Source organism: Anomalospiza imberbis, chromosome 7 (assembly GCF_031753505.1).
Source record: "Anomalospiza imberbis isolate Cuckoo-Finch-1a 21T00152 chromosome 7, ASM3175350v1, whole genome shotgun sequence".
NCBI classification, from domain to species: Eukaryota; Metazoa; Chordata; class Aves; order Passeriformes; family Viduidae; genus Anomalospiza; species Anomalospiza imberbis.
Window position 1 is genome coordinate 7942227 of NC_089687.1, and position 18157 is coordinate 7960383.

Here is an 18157-nt window from a genome sequence, read left to right on the forward strand (position 1 = left end):
GCTAATCAGAATGAAGGGTATTGAACAGAGAACAGGCACTGCTGTTCTCCACTGTTTTCCCTCAATGTTTTAGGGCATGCTAGAATAACGGTGGCCAGTGGAGTTGTCATTTTTAAACCCAAACTGTGCAGTGTTAGAAGATTTTTGTAATTTTCAGCATAATGTAAGTACATGTAGTCATATCTCTGTTTCAAAGGAAAACAATTCTCACTAGAAATTTAGTGTTTAATCACTGTCAGCTTCATGAGGCTTGTTGGTTTATTTGTAGAGTGAATTGGAGCTGGATGGAAAATACTTCAGAGGAAAATCATCCTACACAAATGAATTTTGATCAAAAGAGTCAAGGGAATTATATAGATTCTTACAAGATTTTAGAATAGGAGAAGATAATAATTTCTATTGGTACTGGAATGCTTTCTTTCTGGCTGAAATTAATTTAAGGATTCAATCTGGGTAATTTTTAGTGGTAAGTGCCTAATCTGTTGAGTCTCTGTTTAGTATCCCACTTACTTCCTGCATCCCTCATGCTTAAATATCTGTGAATCTGACAAGTCTTCCAGGAGCAGCAAGGAGATCTTGGATTCCTGAATAGGCCAATTGCATTTTTGTGAACTGTGATTTAGGTCATAACCCGGGCCTGCATATTAATCTCAGTTCTTTATCAGTTGTTCACTGCTGACAGGGTATCCTCAGGGAACCCTTTGCTGTCACTGAATATCCATGCAGGAGGAAGCTCTTTGAGGAACAGCCGCGTGGCAAACATCAAGGAGAAAAAGAAATCAGCCTCTCATTTGTGGTTTTAACCATGAGGCTACTCTAATAATCTTTTTGCTTTTTCTAGACACATTTCTGATTTATACCTATGTTAATAGAGGAATTCTGAGTTCCCAGGCCAGTCATTTGTTGACTAAATTTAAACTTATTTAATCTGTAAAATGTTGACAGATATATAATTACAAATACATGATTACAAATATATGATTACACTGTATTTCTGGTTTCATATATTTTACTACAAATACATTTATTAGGAGCATTTTAAAGGTGTGAACCTTAATTTTTTTCACTGTACAGGCTGATTCTGAGTACAAATTGTACTGTTTTCTCCCTCAGTTTCAGGTGTGTCTTCTTAAGAGTTACAAAGTAAGCTGAAAGCTTTTTCATGCAAACTCTGCTGTAACAGATTTTCATGGGTGAGGAGCACTTAGAGTAACTTTTGCCAGATTAAAGATACAGTGCAATGGTCGGAGTATGGGAAATGCATGTCTCAAAATCTAAGATCTAGACTTGCTTCTTCCCAGCCTATTCCATAATTTGTATAACTGCTTTCTTGAGTAAAAATAGTGTTAGTGATAAGCATGAGTAGTTTTATATTATATTATTATTTATATTATAGCTGTTTCATGTTAGTGAACTGCTTGTGAGATCTGGATCTTTTGCTGAATCCATTCGGATTTAAATTCCACTAATACATTTGGATAGAGTTGCTCCACAGAGACTTTGGGAGTAGGTCAGGCCTGCACTTTGAACTTTAAACTAAGGTTAGAATGTGCTGTTTGTTGGATAATGAGAGTTATTTTTGTCTGTACTTGGTCTTTTTCTCTGTACTTTCACTGAAATATTTCCATGTAAGTCTTGTAACTTTCCTGCTGGAATATATTTGCATTTATTTGTATTAACTCAGAGTTTGCATTGATTGTTTTATCTAAAACAAGACAAGGAAAGAAAAACACGAATACAATTTATTCCCAAAGAAAATAGCTTTTCACTGAAGCAGGTGTTAGAATGAAATGTGTTTCTAAATGCAGAAGGTGCCTGGAATTTTCCCTCTATCAAAGGATTTCTTAAGAAGCAAAGTTCAAATATTCGGTTATTTAAAGTCATAATTTAAAAAGCATTCTATACAAAACCACAATCTGTCTGTTTTTCAGCTTTATCTGACTCAGAGTGATTTTCTTCTAGAGAACTGTCTTTAGTTTTTGCAAGCTCACAAATCCACTTAAAACACAAGTGAGGAACAATCATCTTAACTTTTCTTGGGTTTTGGTAACATTAGTTTGATTTTTAAATTCACTTTCATAATTTCAAGGATTTTTTTTAGCCCAGTTGCCAGAGCTTTAAAATGAATCAGAAATCAATAATCAGAGTTTATTCATAAGATTTGATTTGAAAAAGCTATCGACAAGCTCTCAAGCTATGACCTTGCAGCTTCCATCAGCTGGACTACACAGAGGCTGTGGATGATACGATGAGAGTCTTTTTCTCTCAGTTTGAAGAGCCTGAGTGCTGAAGTTCTTGGCTAGATATGATTGACAGTCTTTTAATCTCAACTACAGAATGACAGGATCACAGAATAGGCCAAGTGGGAAGGGACACACAAGGATCATCAAATCCATCTCCTGGTCCTTCAGGGGACCACTCCCAAGAGTCACACCATGTGCCCTAGGGGATTGTCTAAACTCTTCTTGGATTCTATCAGACTTGGTGCTCTGACTAATTGACTTGATCACAATTGCACAGTAAAGAGGGCTATATAAAATATACAGAAAACAAAACAGATGCAGGTTTGTTCTTTGAGACCCCACCACTGGAGCAGCAGGAGAACACAAAGCTCTCTGCCAGAGGAAGGGCCAGGACCTGCACGGTGCCAGTAATGCTGTGCCTCTTCATGGTGGCTTCTACAGAGCAGCATCTGCGTGACACAAGGCAGTGAAATCCCTTCCTCAGCAGGACTTTATCATCACCAGGTACTCTGTCGGTGCTGCAGCGCAGCCTTTGGCACCTGGGCATGCTCCCAGCATCACCCTGAAGGCTGATAGGCAGGGAGAGTGACAACCCACCAGGGCTTCTTCAGGGAGAAAAGGGAGAATTCACCTTTCATGTGGCATCCTCTGCTGTATTCTTTTCGCACATACGTCTGGCCCCTTTACTTTTCAAACAGTTTCCTAGCTTTCTGGCTGCCTGTCCAGAATTTTTACTGCACATTAGTCTGCTGTGTCAACACAACATATGTGTGATTGAGTCATGGTGTGCTGCGAGCTGAAAGGATTGGATAATACTCTGATGGAGCTGATATTCAGCTTATGTGGAAGGTAAAATAATCATGTTGTGTTTTGACTCATGCACCCAAATCTCATGTGTGAAGATGGATGAAGTTACAAGGAGTCTGTAACATAAATTTGCCATTGAAAGGTGAATTAATGTAAAAGAACTGATTCAGACCATAATTCTATTGCTTTCTGCAGCTATTTCACCCAAGCCTTAGGTGCTTTTCATGGTGATACTGTTTTTACTCTAAGACCAATGAAATTAGTCCGCACGATGTTCTCTATAAATAGAGCAGTGCATTTGATATAAATCGGAGTTCATTCTCTAGCCTTTGATTTGGAGTCATTCTTGTTACCGTCCTGCTCTACAGCGACAGATACCATGAGGTGTTTGGGTGAAAATGGTACAAGGAACCCCTATAAACACCATAAAACTTAATTGCTTCACCCATATGGCAGCAGTTTTAGTACCAGGCTCCAGTTTTAAAGATAAGTACTATTAATGGCTGTAAAATGTCTGTTCCTTTATGCAGGCCAGTCAAATGACTTTTAAACAGTAATTTGCTAAAAAAGACCTAAATAAAAGTGTAGGCATTCGTGAAAACTGGTAAATTATTTAAATATCACCAAAGCATCAATACTATAAACCAATGAACCAACATTCAAAACTAATGATAAAATGTGAGATTGAATGATGTAAATAAGAGTCTTAGCCTTGATTTTAGGAAGCTTTAGATAAGAATCATTGTATATACAGCCAGTTCCTGAAGTCCTACCCCAAAAATGCTTGTTTCCCATAATTCTAATTGATTTATGAAAAGTCAACCCAGCATGCACAACCTTTGTGAAACTTGTGCTGCATATCTCAGTCCATTAAAGTGATAAAACCTCACAGTGAATATACTGTTAATGAATAACCAAGCTTCAGCTAAATGACTGCTGATGTCTTTTTCCTTCTTGATTAACAGTGCAACTCCATCACAATGGGTCTTATTGAACACGAGCTGAAAGTAATCTTGATTGAAACATGCCTATTCAAACCCTAAATCATTAGAATTCTTTAGCTTTGATGAGGGCCCAATAATTAGTTGAGTAGCAATAAACCTGTGCCACATATAGCATGAATCAGAACACGACTGCTTCTAAGACTTATTATTTGTATTACTGTAGCACCTAGAGGCCAGAGGCAAAATCTGAGTCTCCCTGTGTTACACATTGCTCAGTGCAAACAAGACCCCAAGTGCAACAGAATGTAGCCAAAACAAAGGCAGGCTTGGCAGTGAAGGCAGGCTTGCAGCCTCTGTGGAAGTAAAGCAGGGCAATAGGCATGGGAGTGCACAAGATGCCACCTTTGCTGCCCTTTTTGCTTTTTCTTTGCATGGTGCAAATGTTAAACAAAAAGAGACAGCAGCAGAGGGCAAGGAAGTGAAGGGACAGGGCGGACAGCAGCAGGGATGGGAAATAATGAATTACAAGAGAGAAAATAGGTATGTAAAAGGGAGAGGTAAGGGAAGAGATGGTGTGAAGAGAAGCACAGGAACTGCTGATTCCTGATCTGAGAGAAAGCAGCTGTGTAGGCGAGACCAATCTTTTAGTTGGGTCTCATGCAGGGGACTGTGTGGTGGCCCTCAGTGTTTTGCTGGAGAGGGTTCATGAAGTCAGCAACAAAAAGAGATTGAGTCAGTTAATTTAGACAGTTCTCCTACTCTAGGCATCACCAATTATACTCGTATCACTCCAGATAGAGTTTTAGACAATAATCAAAGATTGTTTTCATTCTTTGCCAGCACCTTTCAAACATTTAAACATAGTTTCCATATGTTCCATATGTTTCCAAGTTTTCTTTCCTTAAGACTAACTAATCCAGGTTATTTTCTCTTTTCCTTTAGAGCATGTGCTTGACACACTTGTGATTTTCCTTGCTACATGTCTGTGCTGCTGTGCATTCCCTGACCTTGGCTCCTGTATTCAACAGCTGCCCTGCCAGTACTGGCAGGAGCAAATGGAAATGATGCTGGAGAAAGAGTTTTGTGGATACTTGTTTTAGTTTTACTTAGATGACATTTTTCTCTACCAGATGAAACTGACCTGGAAAACAGTGCTGGAAGCCCTTGTGAGTCAATCTAGGTGACATTCACTGCTCTCCTACTGACAGGCTTGTTAGCCTATTAAAGAAGGAAATTAGGTTTGTTTGATGTGATAAACTCTTGACAAATTAATGGTGGCTATTAGTCATCATCTAGTTTTTGTCTAGGTGCTTGCAAAGTTCATTTGCTTGGTTTTTTTTGTGCCTCTTGACCGTAGAGGAGACAACACAGCGATGGGTGATAGTGGAAGGTGGAAACACTCAGTTCTCTCTATTCTCTCTATTGCTCAGTCTCATGTCATCTTCCAGTCCCTTTTTTAAACAGTTCCCACCATAGGCTGAAATCTTAGATCTTGTCACTGCTATTAATTATGCTCACCATCCAGTCAGAATTGACCTTTCCTGTGAGGTTTGATGCAAAATATATTAAAAATTATCAAAAGCTCCTCTGACTATATGCTGACAGCTTTCCTTCTACCTCGCAGCCTCCCGAGACCCAGGCTGACTAAGAGTGCTGGGGCTCTCTCTCCTGCCAGCCACGCGTTCCCATCGCAGTGCTCTATCTCCTGCATGGAGACAGTCCTGTGTTCTCCATCCTCCTGAGTGCTGGGGTGTGAAACCAACCTGAATTAACAAGCAGCCCAGCCCAAGCCTAGGCGTTCCACCTGCTTGGGTTTCAGGTTATTTTCCCTTACAAAGGCTTGTGTTCACTATGCCTTGAGTCATCTGTCTTCACAGTTCAACCATTTACTTCTTGATGGTTAGAATCGAATTGGAGATGGCCTCCTTCATTCATCCTTACATAGAACACCCCTTGAAGCTACTGATGATATAGCTTTGGGACACAGGGTAAACTGGATCCCTATGGTCTTCTCTGATGTTCTTGTTTTTTCTAGTTCCTTATCAGGGCTTCCTGTGCCGAGTTCAGCTAAAACAGTCCTTGGAACCCCTTTCAAAACCTTGGGCTTCACAAGATGAGTGTCTTGGTGCAAACCAGGGTTGTGATGCCCCATACCGAGCCTCCCAGTCCGGGGCTGGCAACATTCCTTCCGGCAGAGCCGTGGAGATGCGCCTTTGGCCGCTCGCTGCTGAAACGCCGTGGCGGAGCTGGACAGCGGCGGGGCTGGACAGCGGCGGGACAGCTCCTGCCCTGCCGGCAAGTCCGGAGCTGTCTGGCAGCAGAAGCGCTCCAGCAAGCGAACAGCGTAGCTGGGCTGCCTTCACCCTTTCCTTCCCTTTAGCCCCTCTGGTGCTTTCTGCCGCCGGCGGCGGGGCAGCGGCGGCGGGGGCCGGTCCCCGCGGGGCGGTCGCGGGGCGGTCTCGGCGGCGCGGCCCCGCCGCAGCCGGCAGCGACGCCCCCGTGGCGGGGGCGCGGATGGTCTCTCCCGGGCCGGCGGGAGCGGCTGTGACACCTGCTGGCGGCGGCGGGCCGGCCCACGGCGGGCGGAGCGGGGGGAGCGGGGCGGGCGGGCAGAGCGTGCCCGCTCGGGGCGCTCCGCGGCCGCGCCCGGCGCTGATGCGCGGCCGCCCCCCGGCGCGGGGCACGGCGGGGCCGGGCGCCCCCTGAGCACCGGCGCGCCGGGGCACTGCGGTAGCGGCGCTGCCGCGGCGGCGGCTCCGCGCCCCCCGCCCGTCCTCCTCTTTCTCCTCCTCCTCCTCCTCCTCCGCCGCGCCACTTCCAGGGGAGGCTGGTGTCATGCGGCTGGCGCCGAGGGAGGGGTGCCCGGGGCCGCAGCAGCAGTGAGAGGCGCCGCGCCGATCCCCTGCGATGACAGCCATGAAGGAGCAGCCGGCGCACCCGGGCGGCAGGGGGAACCCGCCGCCGCCGCAGCCCGACCAGGTGCGACCCGCGGCGGGAGGCGCCGAGGGGCCGGGATAGACGGGACGAGGGGCGGCCGCCGTCCCGGAGAAGTTGTGCGGAGCTGGAGAAAAGTGTGCGGGAGGGAGACGGGGGACACGGGCGCCCTCGGGGCGGTTGGGCCGGGGGGGAAGAGGGAGCCCCGCGGAGCTGTCTCGGGGATGCTCTGGGGCCGCCCGGAGGGGACCCAGCCTCGTCCGGACCCGCATCGGGGCTGGGATGTCGGTCAGCCCGGCCCCGGCGGCAGCGGCTCCCGCAGTAGTTTGCGCTCCGCTTCCCCGCGAGTTGCGCCGGGGGAGCCGCACGGGCGGGGGACGCTGCCCTGGCCGCGGGGAGCAGCGGTGGCACCGCGGGCGCGCCCGGGGTTTGCCGGCGGTGCGGGGCGCTCCTCATCGCCGCCCGCTCCGCTCGGGGCGGGCAGGGAGCGGCCGCGGAGGCCGGGGAGGTTTCCCGGGGGGATTTTGGCAGCGGCCGGGCGGCGGTCACGTCCCTTGGCCCGCCGGTGCCGCCCCGCGGGCTGGCGGGGCTGAGGCTGGCGGGCTGCTCTCGGTAGCGGCGTCTCTCGGCACCGGCTCGCTTCGAGTCTCGGGCGGCGTATGAGACATGGTACCGGGGAGCAGCCGAACTTGGATGTCATCCTCACAAAATCGAAGTTTTCATCACCAGATCGCTGCGCCTGATGCTCCCGGGCGAGAGGATCTAAGGCATCGGGAGGGATGGGGCTGTCCCCGGAGGACCCTCCGGCAGCCGGGGCGGGGCAGGGGTCGTGCCGGAGCCGGAGCCTCGCACCTGCCCTCGGCACCCGGCGGGAGAGGGCCCCCGGCAGCGCTCAGGTCTCCCTCTCCCCCAAGCACCTTAAAATATGTGAACTCCAGCGGAGGGGGTTTTTTGCACATCACATTGTCCGTGCGCGCCGCTTTTGGTTCGGAACTCCGGCTCGCTGAACGGGCTGGCAGGACGTGGGGAGATGCATTTCACGTTCTCATTCTCTGCTCCATCCATCCACGGAGCTGAGCTTTCCTTCGATGCACTCGCATTGTGTGAAAAACGGCAGCAGTGGAAGCTGCTGGGCTCAGATCTGCCTTAGCAAGCCCGAGTGTGAGTACCCAGTCCTGCAAGCACAGCCAGGCTGCACGTTCAGCTCTGAGGAGTCTGTCCAGTATCAGTGAACCCATTCATTTAAATAAATTTATGCTCTGCTCTCTGCTCAAAAATGTAGGCACTATGGCACATTTTCGTGTAATGCTGGTGAAATAATACATTTGATCCTTCTTGAATAAATTAATTGCATAAGTTACATGGTCTGAAATAGATGGGTAACTTCCACCAGTGCTTAAATTCCCTGCAAATAGTAGAATTTATGGAAAAGTGAAGATCATTTTCAATAGGCTCAGAGGTTCATGGAGCTCATAAATTTCAAGGACGTTGTTTTTCTTTAGAGGGATACTGCTATTAGATGTAATAAAAAGTACTTGAACTTAACCAATCTTTATTTCTTTATATTCAATTCAGAGGTGTTGAATTGGCAATTGTTGTTGGAGGTGGAAGTCTTTTCAAAGCAGGATTAATATTGTATGAAAAAAATTACCAGTTTGACTGCTTTTTTAGTTGTAATGAGGAATAGCAGTAAGATATCAATTTAAAGCACACTAAATATTAAGACTTTAATCCTAAATATAGAATATGATTGCTTGAGTGCTCCGGAGTTCTCAGCCTCTCTCAGTGGTGGATGTGGCAGCCACTGGTTTGTCTGTGGGCCTGGCTGAATGAAGTGTAGGTGGGAAGTCCTGTATATTTGGATTGGGTTTTTCAGACCAAGTTTGCTTTTCTTGATTAAAGTTAATATTGAAACAGCTTTGGTTGCCTGTTGTCTTAGGTGCCAGGGACATCATGCAGTATGTAACAGCATGGCATGCAAAATGTTGCTTTTAGTGGATAGCAAGTCTTTCTATGGGTTTGAATGCCCATCATAAGGACAGAAGCCTGAATCCTGCAGTGAGCTCTGTACAGAATGAGGCCAGGATTGTGGATGTCCAGTCATGCACCTCTGCAGCAGCCAAGATCCATGGGACATGCTCAGCCCTGGGCAGGGCTGGACCTGAGGCTGTGTCTGACTTCAGGTTTGTGCTGGAAACCATTCTTAGTGCAGCAGTGTGATGTGGCTGTGGTCCTAACAAAATATCACAGTTTGAAAGCTTTTTATTGGCTTTTCAGGGTTGCAGTTGCAGAGTTAGTGCTGTGGTGAGCATGGGGGGAAGAAGACAAGGGGTTCATATGTTCACTCTTCTTTTCCACACCCCACAGCACCCTCATGGGCTTGCTCATATGCAAAATGCATCCTTCTTAGGGCCTTCAATAAATCCATCTCTGGCTGTGTCCTCACGATTCACATTGCATGTTGCTGGTGAGCTTGTGGGAGCTTGTAGTGTCACTACATTTGACACCTGGGGTTTATTGACCTATTTATAACAAGGAGGTATCTGCTCTGAGAAGGGTTTCCTGAGGCAGCAGGGCTGGCAAATCTTTTCTGGTAGAGAAGTAAAAAATCCTAGAAAGAATAAGGAGTTGTACCAAGATCTTCTGAGTGTAAATCTCTTTTCCTGCTTCCAAAGTCTGGTTTTACAGACTTTTCTGAGAGCAATCATACCAAAGGTAAAGCATTTCTGGTAAATTTATAGGCTTGTGACCCAAGATGGGATTTCAAATTACAGCAGGCTAATGCTGGGATTCTCCACTTTAAATAAAAGCTTGGATTGACTGACTGAAGCATCCAGAGCCATCACCTTATGAATAATTGGATACAAGTTCGTATCCAACACTTCATCTGATAATACTTTTAAACCAAGGCTCCCTTGGGACAAGGCATCCAATAACAACTTCCATTAACAGTGCTAATGATGTTTTGGCATTCGGTTTGATAAATTAGCCAGATTTATTCTCACCTCGCTGCTGAATGATGAGTCATATTTATTGCAAAAATTACAGTTTTACGTGCAGGTGATATATCTGCAGAAAGGAAAATAGCTGTAAATTATCTCTATTTCTGGAATGCTCTATCCAAGTGCTCAGACTTCTGTCACTTGAGCACTGTGTCAGGAGTTAATGTGGCTCCTTCAGTTCCCCTTAGAGGAGAAAAATGAGTGTTTTTCATCTTGTAGCTCTTAAGAGCTGTCTTAGGGTCTTGGACAATGATGTTTAATGATCTTTTTTAGAAGGCACAACCATTTGGTAGTCAGTGGATACAACATATTTGAAAAATATAATGTACCTGAATGACTTGCTGGTTGATGAATGTTTCTGTCTTTGCAGATGAAAAACTAAGATAATTCCTCTAGGTATTACCTTTGTGAGGCTTCAGTCTGTTTACAAGAAGCCAGATGATCTACACCACCTGGTGCTACTCACTGTTCTTTGTGTGCGCAGAAGACAGACCTTTGAAATTTATAATGATTTTCTCCTGAGCCTCTTTTACTCTCCCAACCTGATGTCTTTTTAAAATTTATTTTAAAATAGAAAAAAATGGGGTTTTTTTGTTGTTTGTTTATTTTTGAATTTTTGTTTGTTTTGTTTTTCTTCTTTTACTGTATATAATTTTAGAACCTACTACATTATTCTTCTTAAAACTAGGAAGGTCAAATCAGATGTTGTGTAGTACTAAATTGGGACATTATTTGGTAAGCATTTAAATTACATGTTTAGTAAAAAAACCAAGGACAACTGTTTGCTTGACTGTCTTGATTTCACGAGTTGACTTTTTCTGTCTCAGGACCAGTTTTGGTGGTCACCAGACAAGTGGCACATTCTAAAAGTACATCTGAATAAAAAGACAATCTGTGTTTTATTTTTTCAGTGACTAAAGCCAAAATAATTTCTTTTTTTTAATGTCTTCATTGCTTTTCTCCTTTTCCCAAACCAGACTCTGATCTTGTAGTGGGAAAAACACTGATGGATAGCTGTGTCTCTCCAGAGCAATATTCACCTTAATGAGGTTTAATCAAGGTGAAAGGGCTCTCCCTTGCCCCACTCAGGTCAGTTTGAGCTTGATGGGTCAGGAAGAAACTTGAACTCTTAATCACATACACACAACAGTCGCAGTACTTGAAAGATTTAGTCAGGTGGTCAAGTTCATGTCCCCCACTCCTGTTTGTGTGCAGAGCTGGCTTCAGGCTGAAATAAGATACCCAGTTCTAGTGAATAATCCAAAGTGACTTTGCATTTTTCCTGCTTGCCAGCCTGGTGGAACTTTGACCTTTGTTGTGGCTCTTTACCCAACTTATTGGTTTCAACAAGGTTTAACACAATGTCACAAGCAGTAGGTAAGGAAAGCCAGTAGTAGTGGTGAAATAAGGTTATATCATTCTTCCCTGAATATTTCATAAAGAACTATCATTTGAATCTTAACTTAAACTTTTAAATTCCTTTTCTTACACTCTATAGAGGCCACACTGTATCTGTGCTGAATCCAGCGAGAGGGGTTACAGGCTTGCAGTATCTGTTGACTGTGTGACCAGCTTCACAAGGAGCTCATAGGAAAATGTATTACCTGTGGTGGTTTGTAATATTGTTCAGGATTCAGATTCTGGAGGAAGGCACAGGATGTGTCATCTTTCAAATAGTACATGTGGCCTTTATTCATTTTCTCTTTGCCTGGTGACTGTTTTGATGTAGTTCAGCCGTGTACCCGATGCTGGTGATTGGCACAAAAAGCCTGAAGCTTCTCTTCCACCTTCACTGCAGTTCTTGTCTTCTGCTCTGAATTCCATGGGGCAGGGTGAGCAGGGTCTTGTTTTTGGTGAGATGCTCCTGATGGTAATTGAGGAGCGTCATTGTCTGTGACATCTGCTACCTGCTCTGAGTGTGTGCACGATCTCGGGGAGCTTGAGCCACACACGTTTTTCAGGGTCTGCAGAGCACATGGGGGTACTTCTCTGTACCTCTCAAATTCACAAGTGGTGAGTGTCCAACAAGTGTCTCACTTTCCTAATGCAGAAAATTTCACCAAGACCCTTCCGGTCCTTTATCCAGCCTCTGCCCTGGGGCACAAGCATGAAGAATCTCTGCTGGTGGACACAGGGCTGGGTGATCATGCTGATGCTCTCTTGCTCTTGGTACCCTCCTGTCATGGTTCTGATGCCTTTTTGCAGTGTGCTTTGCTTGCAAAACAGCATGTGGGAACCTGAGCAGCATCATACAGCTTCTGAATTTCCAGCATGTAGAACCCTCCTCTTGCAGGTGGATTAAAGGGATTACTTAATGCAATAAATCAAAAACTGTGAAACAGGGCAATATTTTTTGCTCGTCTGTGTTAGAAGAAATTGCAGTCATGCTGTGGGTTACATAGTAGCTTCAGATATTTGAACATACATACTATGTATGTATGTAAAAATATTCGCTATTTTTAAAAACCCTGTCTGTGTTTTTTTCCAGCATCTTCCAATTGAAATTATTGCTTCAGGCAAACTATTTTGATAATTAACAAGAGGGAGGAACTCTTTAAGCAAACAGCGGTGCTGTTTGATGTTATTCTCAAATTTGAAACCCATCATTTTAGCACTTTTTAATAACTTGGGGGCATTTGGAGATCATATCAATGTGTTAGTGACACACAAATGTGACCACAGAGTCTCTTCCCATGGTGGTATTAAATAATGCAATAAGTGATCCCTAGAGGGGTATCTTTGTTGTTGTGTTGGTTTTTTTTAACTAACACAGTTTTGAAATTTGTCTGACCTCTGGAAGGACTTGTAGGTGAACAAATTTGCATTTTACCTCTTTTGCTTTAACATTGCATCTCAAGACACAGGTAGCCTTGCCTGCTGCCACACCTACCTGTGTCCTGCCAGCAGGTAACTGTAACTTGTTGATGCTGTCTTTGTAAGTCTTACCAGACCTGTGTCATATTTCAAGTCGCTGCATTAGTCACAAAATCTCGGATGTTTCAAACTCTGTCCCTTTCCACTTTAATCATGCACTTTTGCGCTTCATTCAGCTGCATCAAATGATGTTCATGAATATATGATAGTAAAAAGAACAATGCTGATGGTGACTGATGATGATAAATTACTGTATTTATCCATTAGGAAGGACATTGGATGACCTACAGATCTGAGGCTGAAGCTAAAAGACCTTTTTTAATCTTTCTTAACACTGCTGGCAACAGCCACATAACTTATTATGTGTTATTTATGTAGAGAATCTGTAAATAGTTTTGACCGATTCCAAGATAAAATGGATAAGATAAAACCCCTCTGGCATTTGGAGGATATTGCCTAAGAAAATCAATTAGGGAGTATTAAACAATGTGATAATTTAAGGAAAATAATGATTCTATAAAAGCTTTTGGGGCATATTTTAGACTGCCTGGGGCAGTATTTGCAGTTTGCAGTTCCTTTGGGGAGGAAAGAAAAGCATTTTGTAGCTTTCTAAAAAACAAACCAGGCCAATACTGAAGTTTTATTTTTGAGAATATGGAGAGAATTCCAATTGCCAATGGGAAAACTTGCTTGAAGTGCTGGGCAAGTGCAAGGAAGTAAATCAAACACTGCCAGTGTGACTGATCATTCATCCCCTGTGTTTGTTCTCTCTGCTCCCGGCGGTGCAAAGATTGCTGACCTCCTTTCCCCCTTTTCCATCCTAAGGCTTCAGAGCTTGGTTAAATCAAAGCATTTAAGATATACTGGGGGAGTCTTTTAGAACAAGGATTTGAGCATAAGTCCACCTAATTATAAGTGATGGTGTGCTGCAGTTTTGCGTCTTAAGGAAGAGCTGTTTAAATCAGTGGTCTAATAACAATTCTAAATAAAGACATAATTGCTCTTAAAGTTGGGTGACCTGAGTCAGTGTAGCTCAAGAAGAGTCCCTTGGCTGCAGTACATTGCAGTTGGGTAAGCCTGTGGTAGCATTTTAGTTTGGATCAAAAACTTTCCAGTGAACAAATCCTGACTGACCCTGATGCATTTTGTCTTGCACCCCGGAGCAGTTTCAGACTGTGAGCTGGATTCCCTTAGGGTGAAGTTAAAGAAGCTGATGTGCTCCAGGAGCACCTGTGGGGAGCACCAGCTCCCAAGCACCAGATCCTTGGGATCACACTGGAGCTGGTCCATGTAATCCCCAAAAATACAGCAGGTGTGCACATCAGGTCCTTAAGTATGGGAATAAATCATGGCAGACTCCATTTTCTTCATGCAGGAAAAAAAGCCCTTCTTTATTCACATAACTCGTTTTTATACAGTTTGACAGACTTTGTGTGTGACTCCAGTTGGTTTGTAGCTTTCTTGCCAATTACTTTATTGGTTAGTAATTAGTAATTGGTTAGTAGTTTACTTGTCTATCAAATCTCTCTATTCTTAAATTGTTTATATATTTTCTTCACTGGTTCTCATGGGATAGATTTAATGTTTATGGAGGTGTTAGTTGTTTTTCACCCAGGAAGAGGTTGTTACGTTAACAAACTGTTCACACCACAATTGCTTTCACATGGGAACTTGCAAAGTGCCAGCTTGACAAGGCTAGCCACTGATCTAACAGAGCAGGCCTGATTTTATGAGACCTTTCTTTCTTTTTATAATTTTTCTACCTTACTGGAACACTTAGCAGGTATGGCTTTGCAGTTCTGCTGCTCTCTCTTCGCTACGCAGATTAAACAAACATAGAAAGTGATCAATACATGCATATATTTAAAAGCAGCTGTATGATTTCGGTTTGTTTTTTTCACTTAGCTTAGGTTTGGTCCAACTACATTGCATGACTTTGTTTTTTTCATGGCAGCACTGGATCTGTTTCTTGCATGTCTGTAGGTATTTGCTATTTTTCAAACTGTTCACTGCCTCCCCAGTCAAGACGAAATATGCTGACATGGATCAGTGAGGATCATCAGGTGGTGGAGAGATCTCAGTTTCACAGAGATGCTTATGAGGACCACTCAGAATCTGAAATAGACAGCAGGAAACAAAAGGAGTGTTTATAGTAGTGTATAAACAAAAGGTTTATAGATCATATGATCTTCTGTAACTGAGATTTTTTTTTTCCCTAGCTCAGCATAGGTGGATGTATCTGAAAGAGTTCCACTAACTTGAAAGAGAGTGGAGATTGTGAAATTGAAGGTTAAAAGCCCTTGTTCTGTTCTTGGCTGGTTGCAAAATTTCTGTGTGGTTTAGGTAGGTCCTTGAAGGCTGCAGTTTCAGAAATAATGTCAGTGTTTGAAGTGTGTTGTTGTTTTGGGAATTTGAAATGTCAGAGTTGCCTGTGGACCTCCAGTGCCCATTTAGGGAAAGCTGACTGCTTTTTAGAATGTTACTGAGCAATGCCATAGGGAGGTGGCTCACGTGTGGTGGTCTGTTAGTAGGACAGTGGCTCACTGATATTTGTGTACTTCTGTGAGAAAAACACTAAGATTTAGGAATATCCTCTCAATCCAGAGGAGCTGCAGGAAGGTTGGTGTTATTGGTAGTTGTCTAAGGGTCTGGATTTCTGCCCTTCAGGCAGGAACCTGAGATGATATGAAATAGAGTGGTCACAGTGGTTGTCATTTAGGGTGCAGTTGCTGTTCCCAAAGGGTTGCCCTTCCATGTGTCTGTGTTTGCTGTGCCAGTGGAGCAGCCCCACGGGTGTCTGGGATAACACATGTGCTGCTCCTGCTGAGGGGTTTTGGCATTTGGTTATTACTCACCCTCAAGACCATCTATGCAGCCTGGAAATTCCAGGTGGAAGATTTTCAGTTTATTTCAATACAGACTGTGTCTGTGAATGGAGTCTCACTTGAGAAATTTTTTGTAGTCCTGAAAAAAAGACTGTATTAGAAAATCAGTTTAATCTCATTTTCTTGTACTATCCATTCTCCATCCATTATTCCAGGAAAGTGGTAAATAAAGAGCATACTTAGAAATGTTTGGTATGATCCAGTAGAGCTTTCGGTGATTATCTCTGAAGTGGTTCAAAGTGCTAAAGGCAGCATTTTATCTGCATAATTCTATGATTTTGGGTAGATTTAGTATTGCCTGTTTATCTAACCCCAGCAGATTTGGGCTGTAAATTCCTTCTCAGTTCTTGCTGTCAGCACAATCTCGTGTGACTCAGCTGAGCAGGATGGACTCTTAATCACTCACCCATTTTTCAGTGATCTGTGTCTGCTGAGGATCCAGCACTGAGTGTTGCTTTCATAACACTGTGAGTCTTTCCCTAATTTCTAGGAACTTGGACTTGCACTGGTAATAAGAAGGAGAGGAGCAGCACACCAAAATTGTCAGCAAATTGCAACAAATCGTAAAGGAACAGGTTTTTGTTTTGTTTTGTTTTTGTTTTGTTTTGTTTTTTTTTTTGTTTTGCCTGTGTAGTACTTAGAGTGCTCAAGTAGAGTATGGAGTAATGAGCCATAGTCACATTTACATGGAAACACTTCCCCTAATGAGGAGAATGGCATTATCTATTTTACTGTAGTGGATTTCCATTAAAAGCAGGACTTCAGCACATCCACCATCTAAAATGTGGGCTGGGACGAGCTTGTTGGAAGCAAGGCACATAAATAGGAGGGATGGGATGGATGAGGTGGGAATCTCTGGCTGTGACCAGTTAAGGGAGAAAACAGACATAGTGTAAAAAATCCCTTCCAGGTGCTGCTCTTCTTTGCAATCAAGTGCCTGATCTTGCACAAATCATAACAAGAAACAATAGGTGCATAAAATGAAAAAAGGAAAGTGAAATAAGGAGCATATTTTTCAAGGCAGGCATTTTAACCCTTGGGATAGAAATGCTGAGGTAAGCTTTGAGCTCTGCACCTTTTGATGTCTTGAAATGAAAAATGGTTTCCAGCAAGGTGCCCAAGAAAAAATTTTTGGCCCTTGGAAAAAGGTAGTATCCCAGGGAAATGTAATGGACTGGGATGCCTTGGTGAATCAGTGAATTACTGGTAGTTTTACTCTTGTTGATAGTCGATACAAATGAACTCCTACGAGATACAAAAAGCAAACCTTTATTACAATCATCTCTTTTTTCCCCCCCTTTCTTCTGCTTGACAATGATAAAAAGTTCCTCCTTTCCTTTTTATGTGCTACTGCAAACCTTTGTTGTAATAGGAAAGGAATAATAGGTTATCTTATATCTCAGCTAAAGAGAGCTTTTCCTGAAGAGCTGCAGACTGAAGTATGGGATTCTACTGATTTCCATGCAGCACTTGACAAAACTTAATAAATATTTACTCTGGGGTCTGAAGGCTGCAGCTGTGACTATGGAAGGGATTTCAAAGACTGCACTTTGGCTGGATGTGGTCAGCATTCATCCATGACCTGGCATTAACTCTCATGCCAGGACCTTGATCTGGCTGTAAGTACTATGCAAATTTTTTTCTTTTTCTTTCTTTTTTCTCCTTGAGAGAGCAAGAATTTGAGTTATACAGCATCTCACTTGCTATAAAGATTTTGAGGAAAGGGCTTATTCTTTTCCTTTTTATCGCAGATCCTTTTTATTGCAGTGGAAGCAACTTGATGTGTGTCTTCCTTGCACATGTGAAGTATGGTGGTTGGGTTAAAGCAGGCACAAAAACACAGGAACACTTCTTTTGTGGCTTTAGCAGGCCCATGTTGGGCTGTGCACATGCAGTAGCGTCCACCCAGCTCCAGTGGAGTGACTCCATCTGTTTGATGGATGACTTGTTCTGTACCTCAGGAAGGTGTTTTCCTCCCAACAAGTCGTGTTTTACAGCTGGTATGTTGGGACTTACTCTTGAGACACTGCACATGGTAGGCAGACAAAGTCTGTATTTAAAAGTATTTGTAGAAGCAAGGTTTAGTCACTGAAAATGAGTTAACTGGTTCTACAAAGGCTCTTGGATTTAGCTGAGAGATTACTGGGAGGCTTTTGCCCTAAGGAGTTTCTTGAGGTTCTTGGTGTGGAAAAAGCTGTGCTTTGAGATTAAATTATTCAGGTGTTTTTCAAAGTAATTAAGGCTTCTAGCATTTAATGTTTTATGTATGCAGGTTAAAAATGAAGGCTGATTAAATCAGAACAAAGGGAAGTTTATTCACAAATGACAGACTGTAATGTCTCTTTTGTGACTGGTGGAATGCTGTTGAGCCCACTTCATTACACTGAATATTGAACCATTATATTAGTACCATTTTTTCCAAATGATGGCATTGCTAAAAAGCAGGCAGTAGAATTTGATACAGTACA

The 18157-nt window shown here is 43.6% G+C and overlaps 1 protein-coding gene across 5 annotated transcripts in view; it reads left to right on the top strand.

Moving 5' to 3' along the window:
• The window catches only part of DPP10 (dipeptidyl peptidase like 10), a 444603-nt gene that overhangs the window by 192353 nt on the left and 234093 nt on the right, over nt 1–18157 (top strand). For 3 of the 5 annotated variants that reach the window (XM_068195259.1, XM_068195262.1, XM_068195265.1), the window contains exon 1: nt 6670–6973. The exons of the other annotated variants lie outside the window; for them this stretch is intronic. In XM_068195259.1, coding sequence (XP_068051360.1) covers nt 6902–6973 — 72 coding nt within the window. In that variant the 5' untranslated portion in view covers nt 6670–6901. Of the gene's footprint in view, nt 1–6669; nt 6974–18157 lie in introns of those variants that run through there. 5 annotated transcript variants of the gene reach the window in all.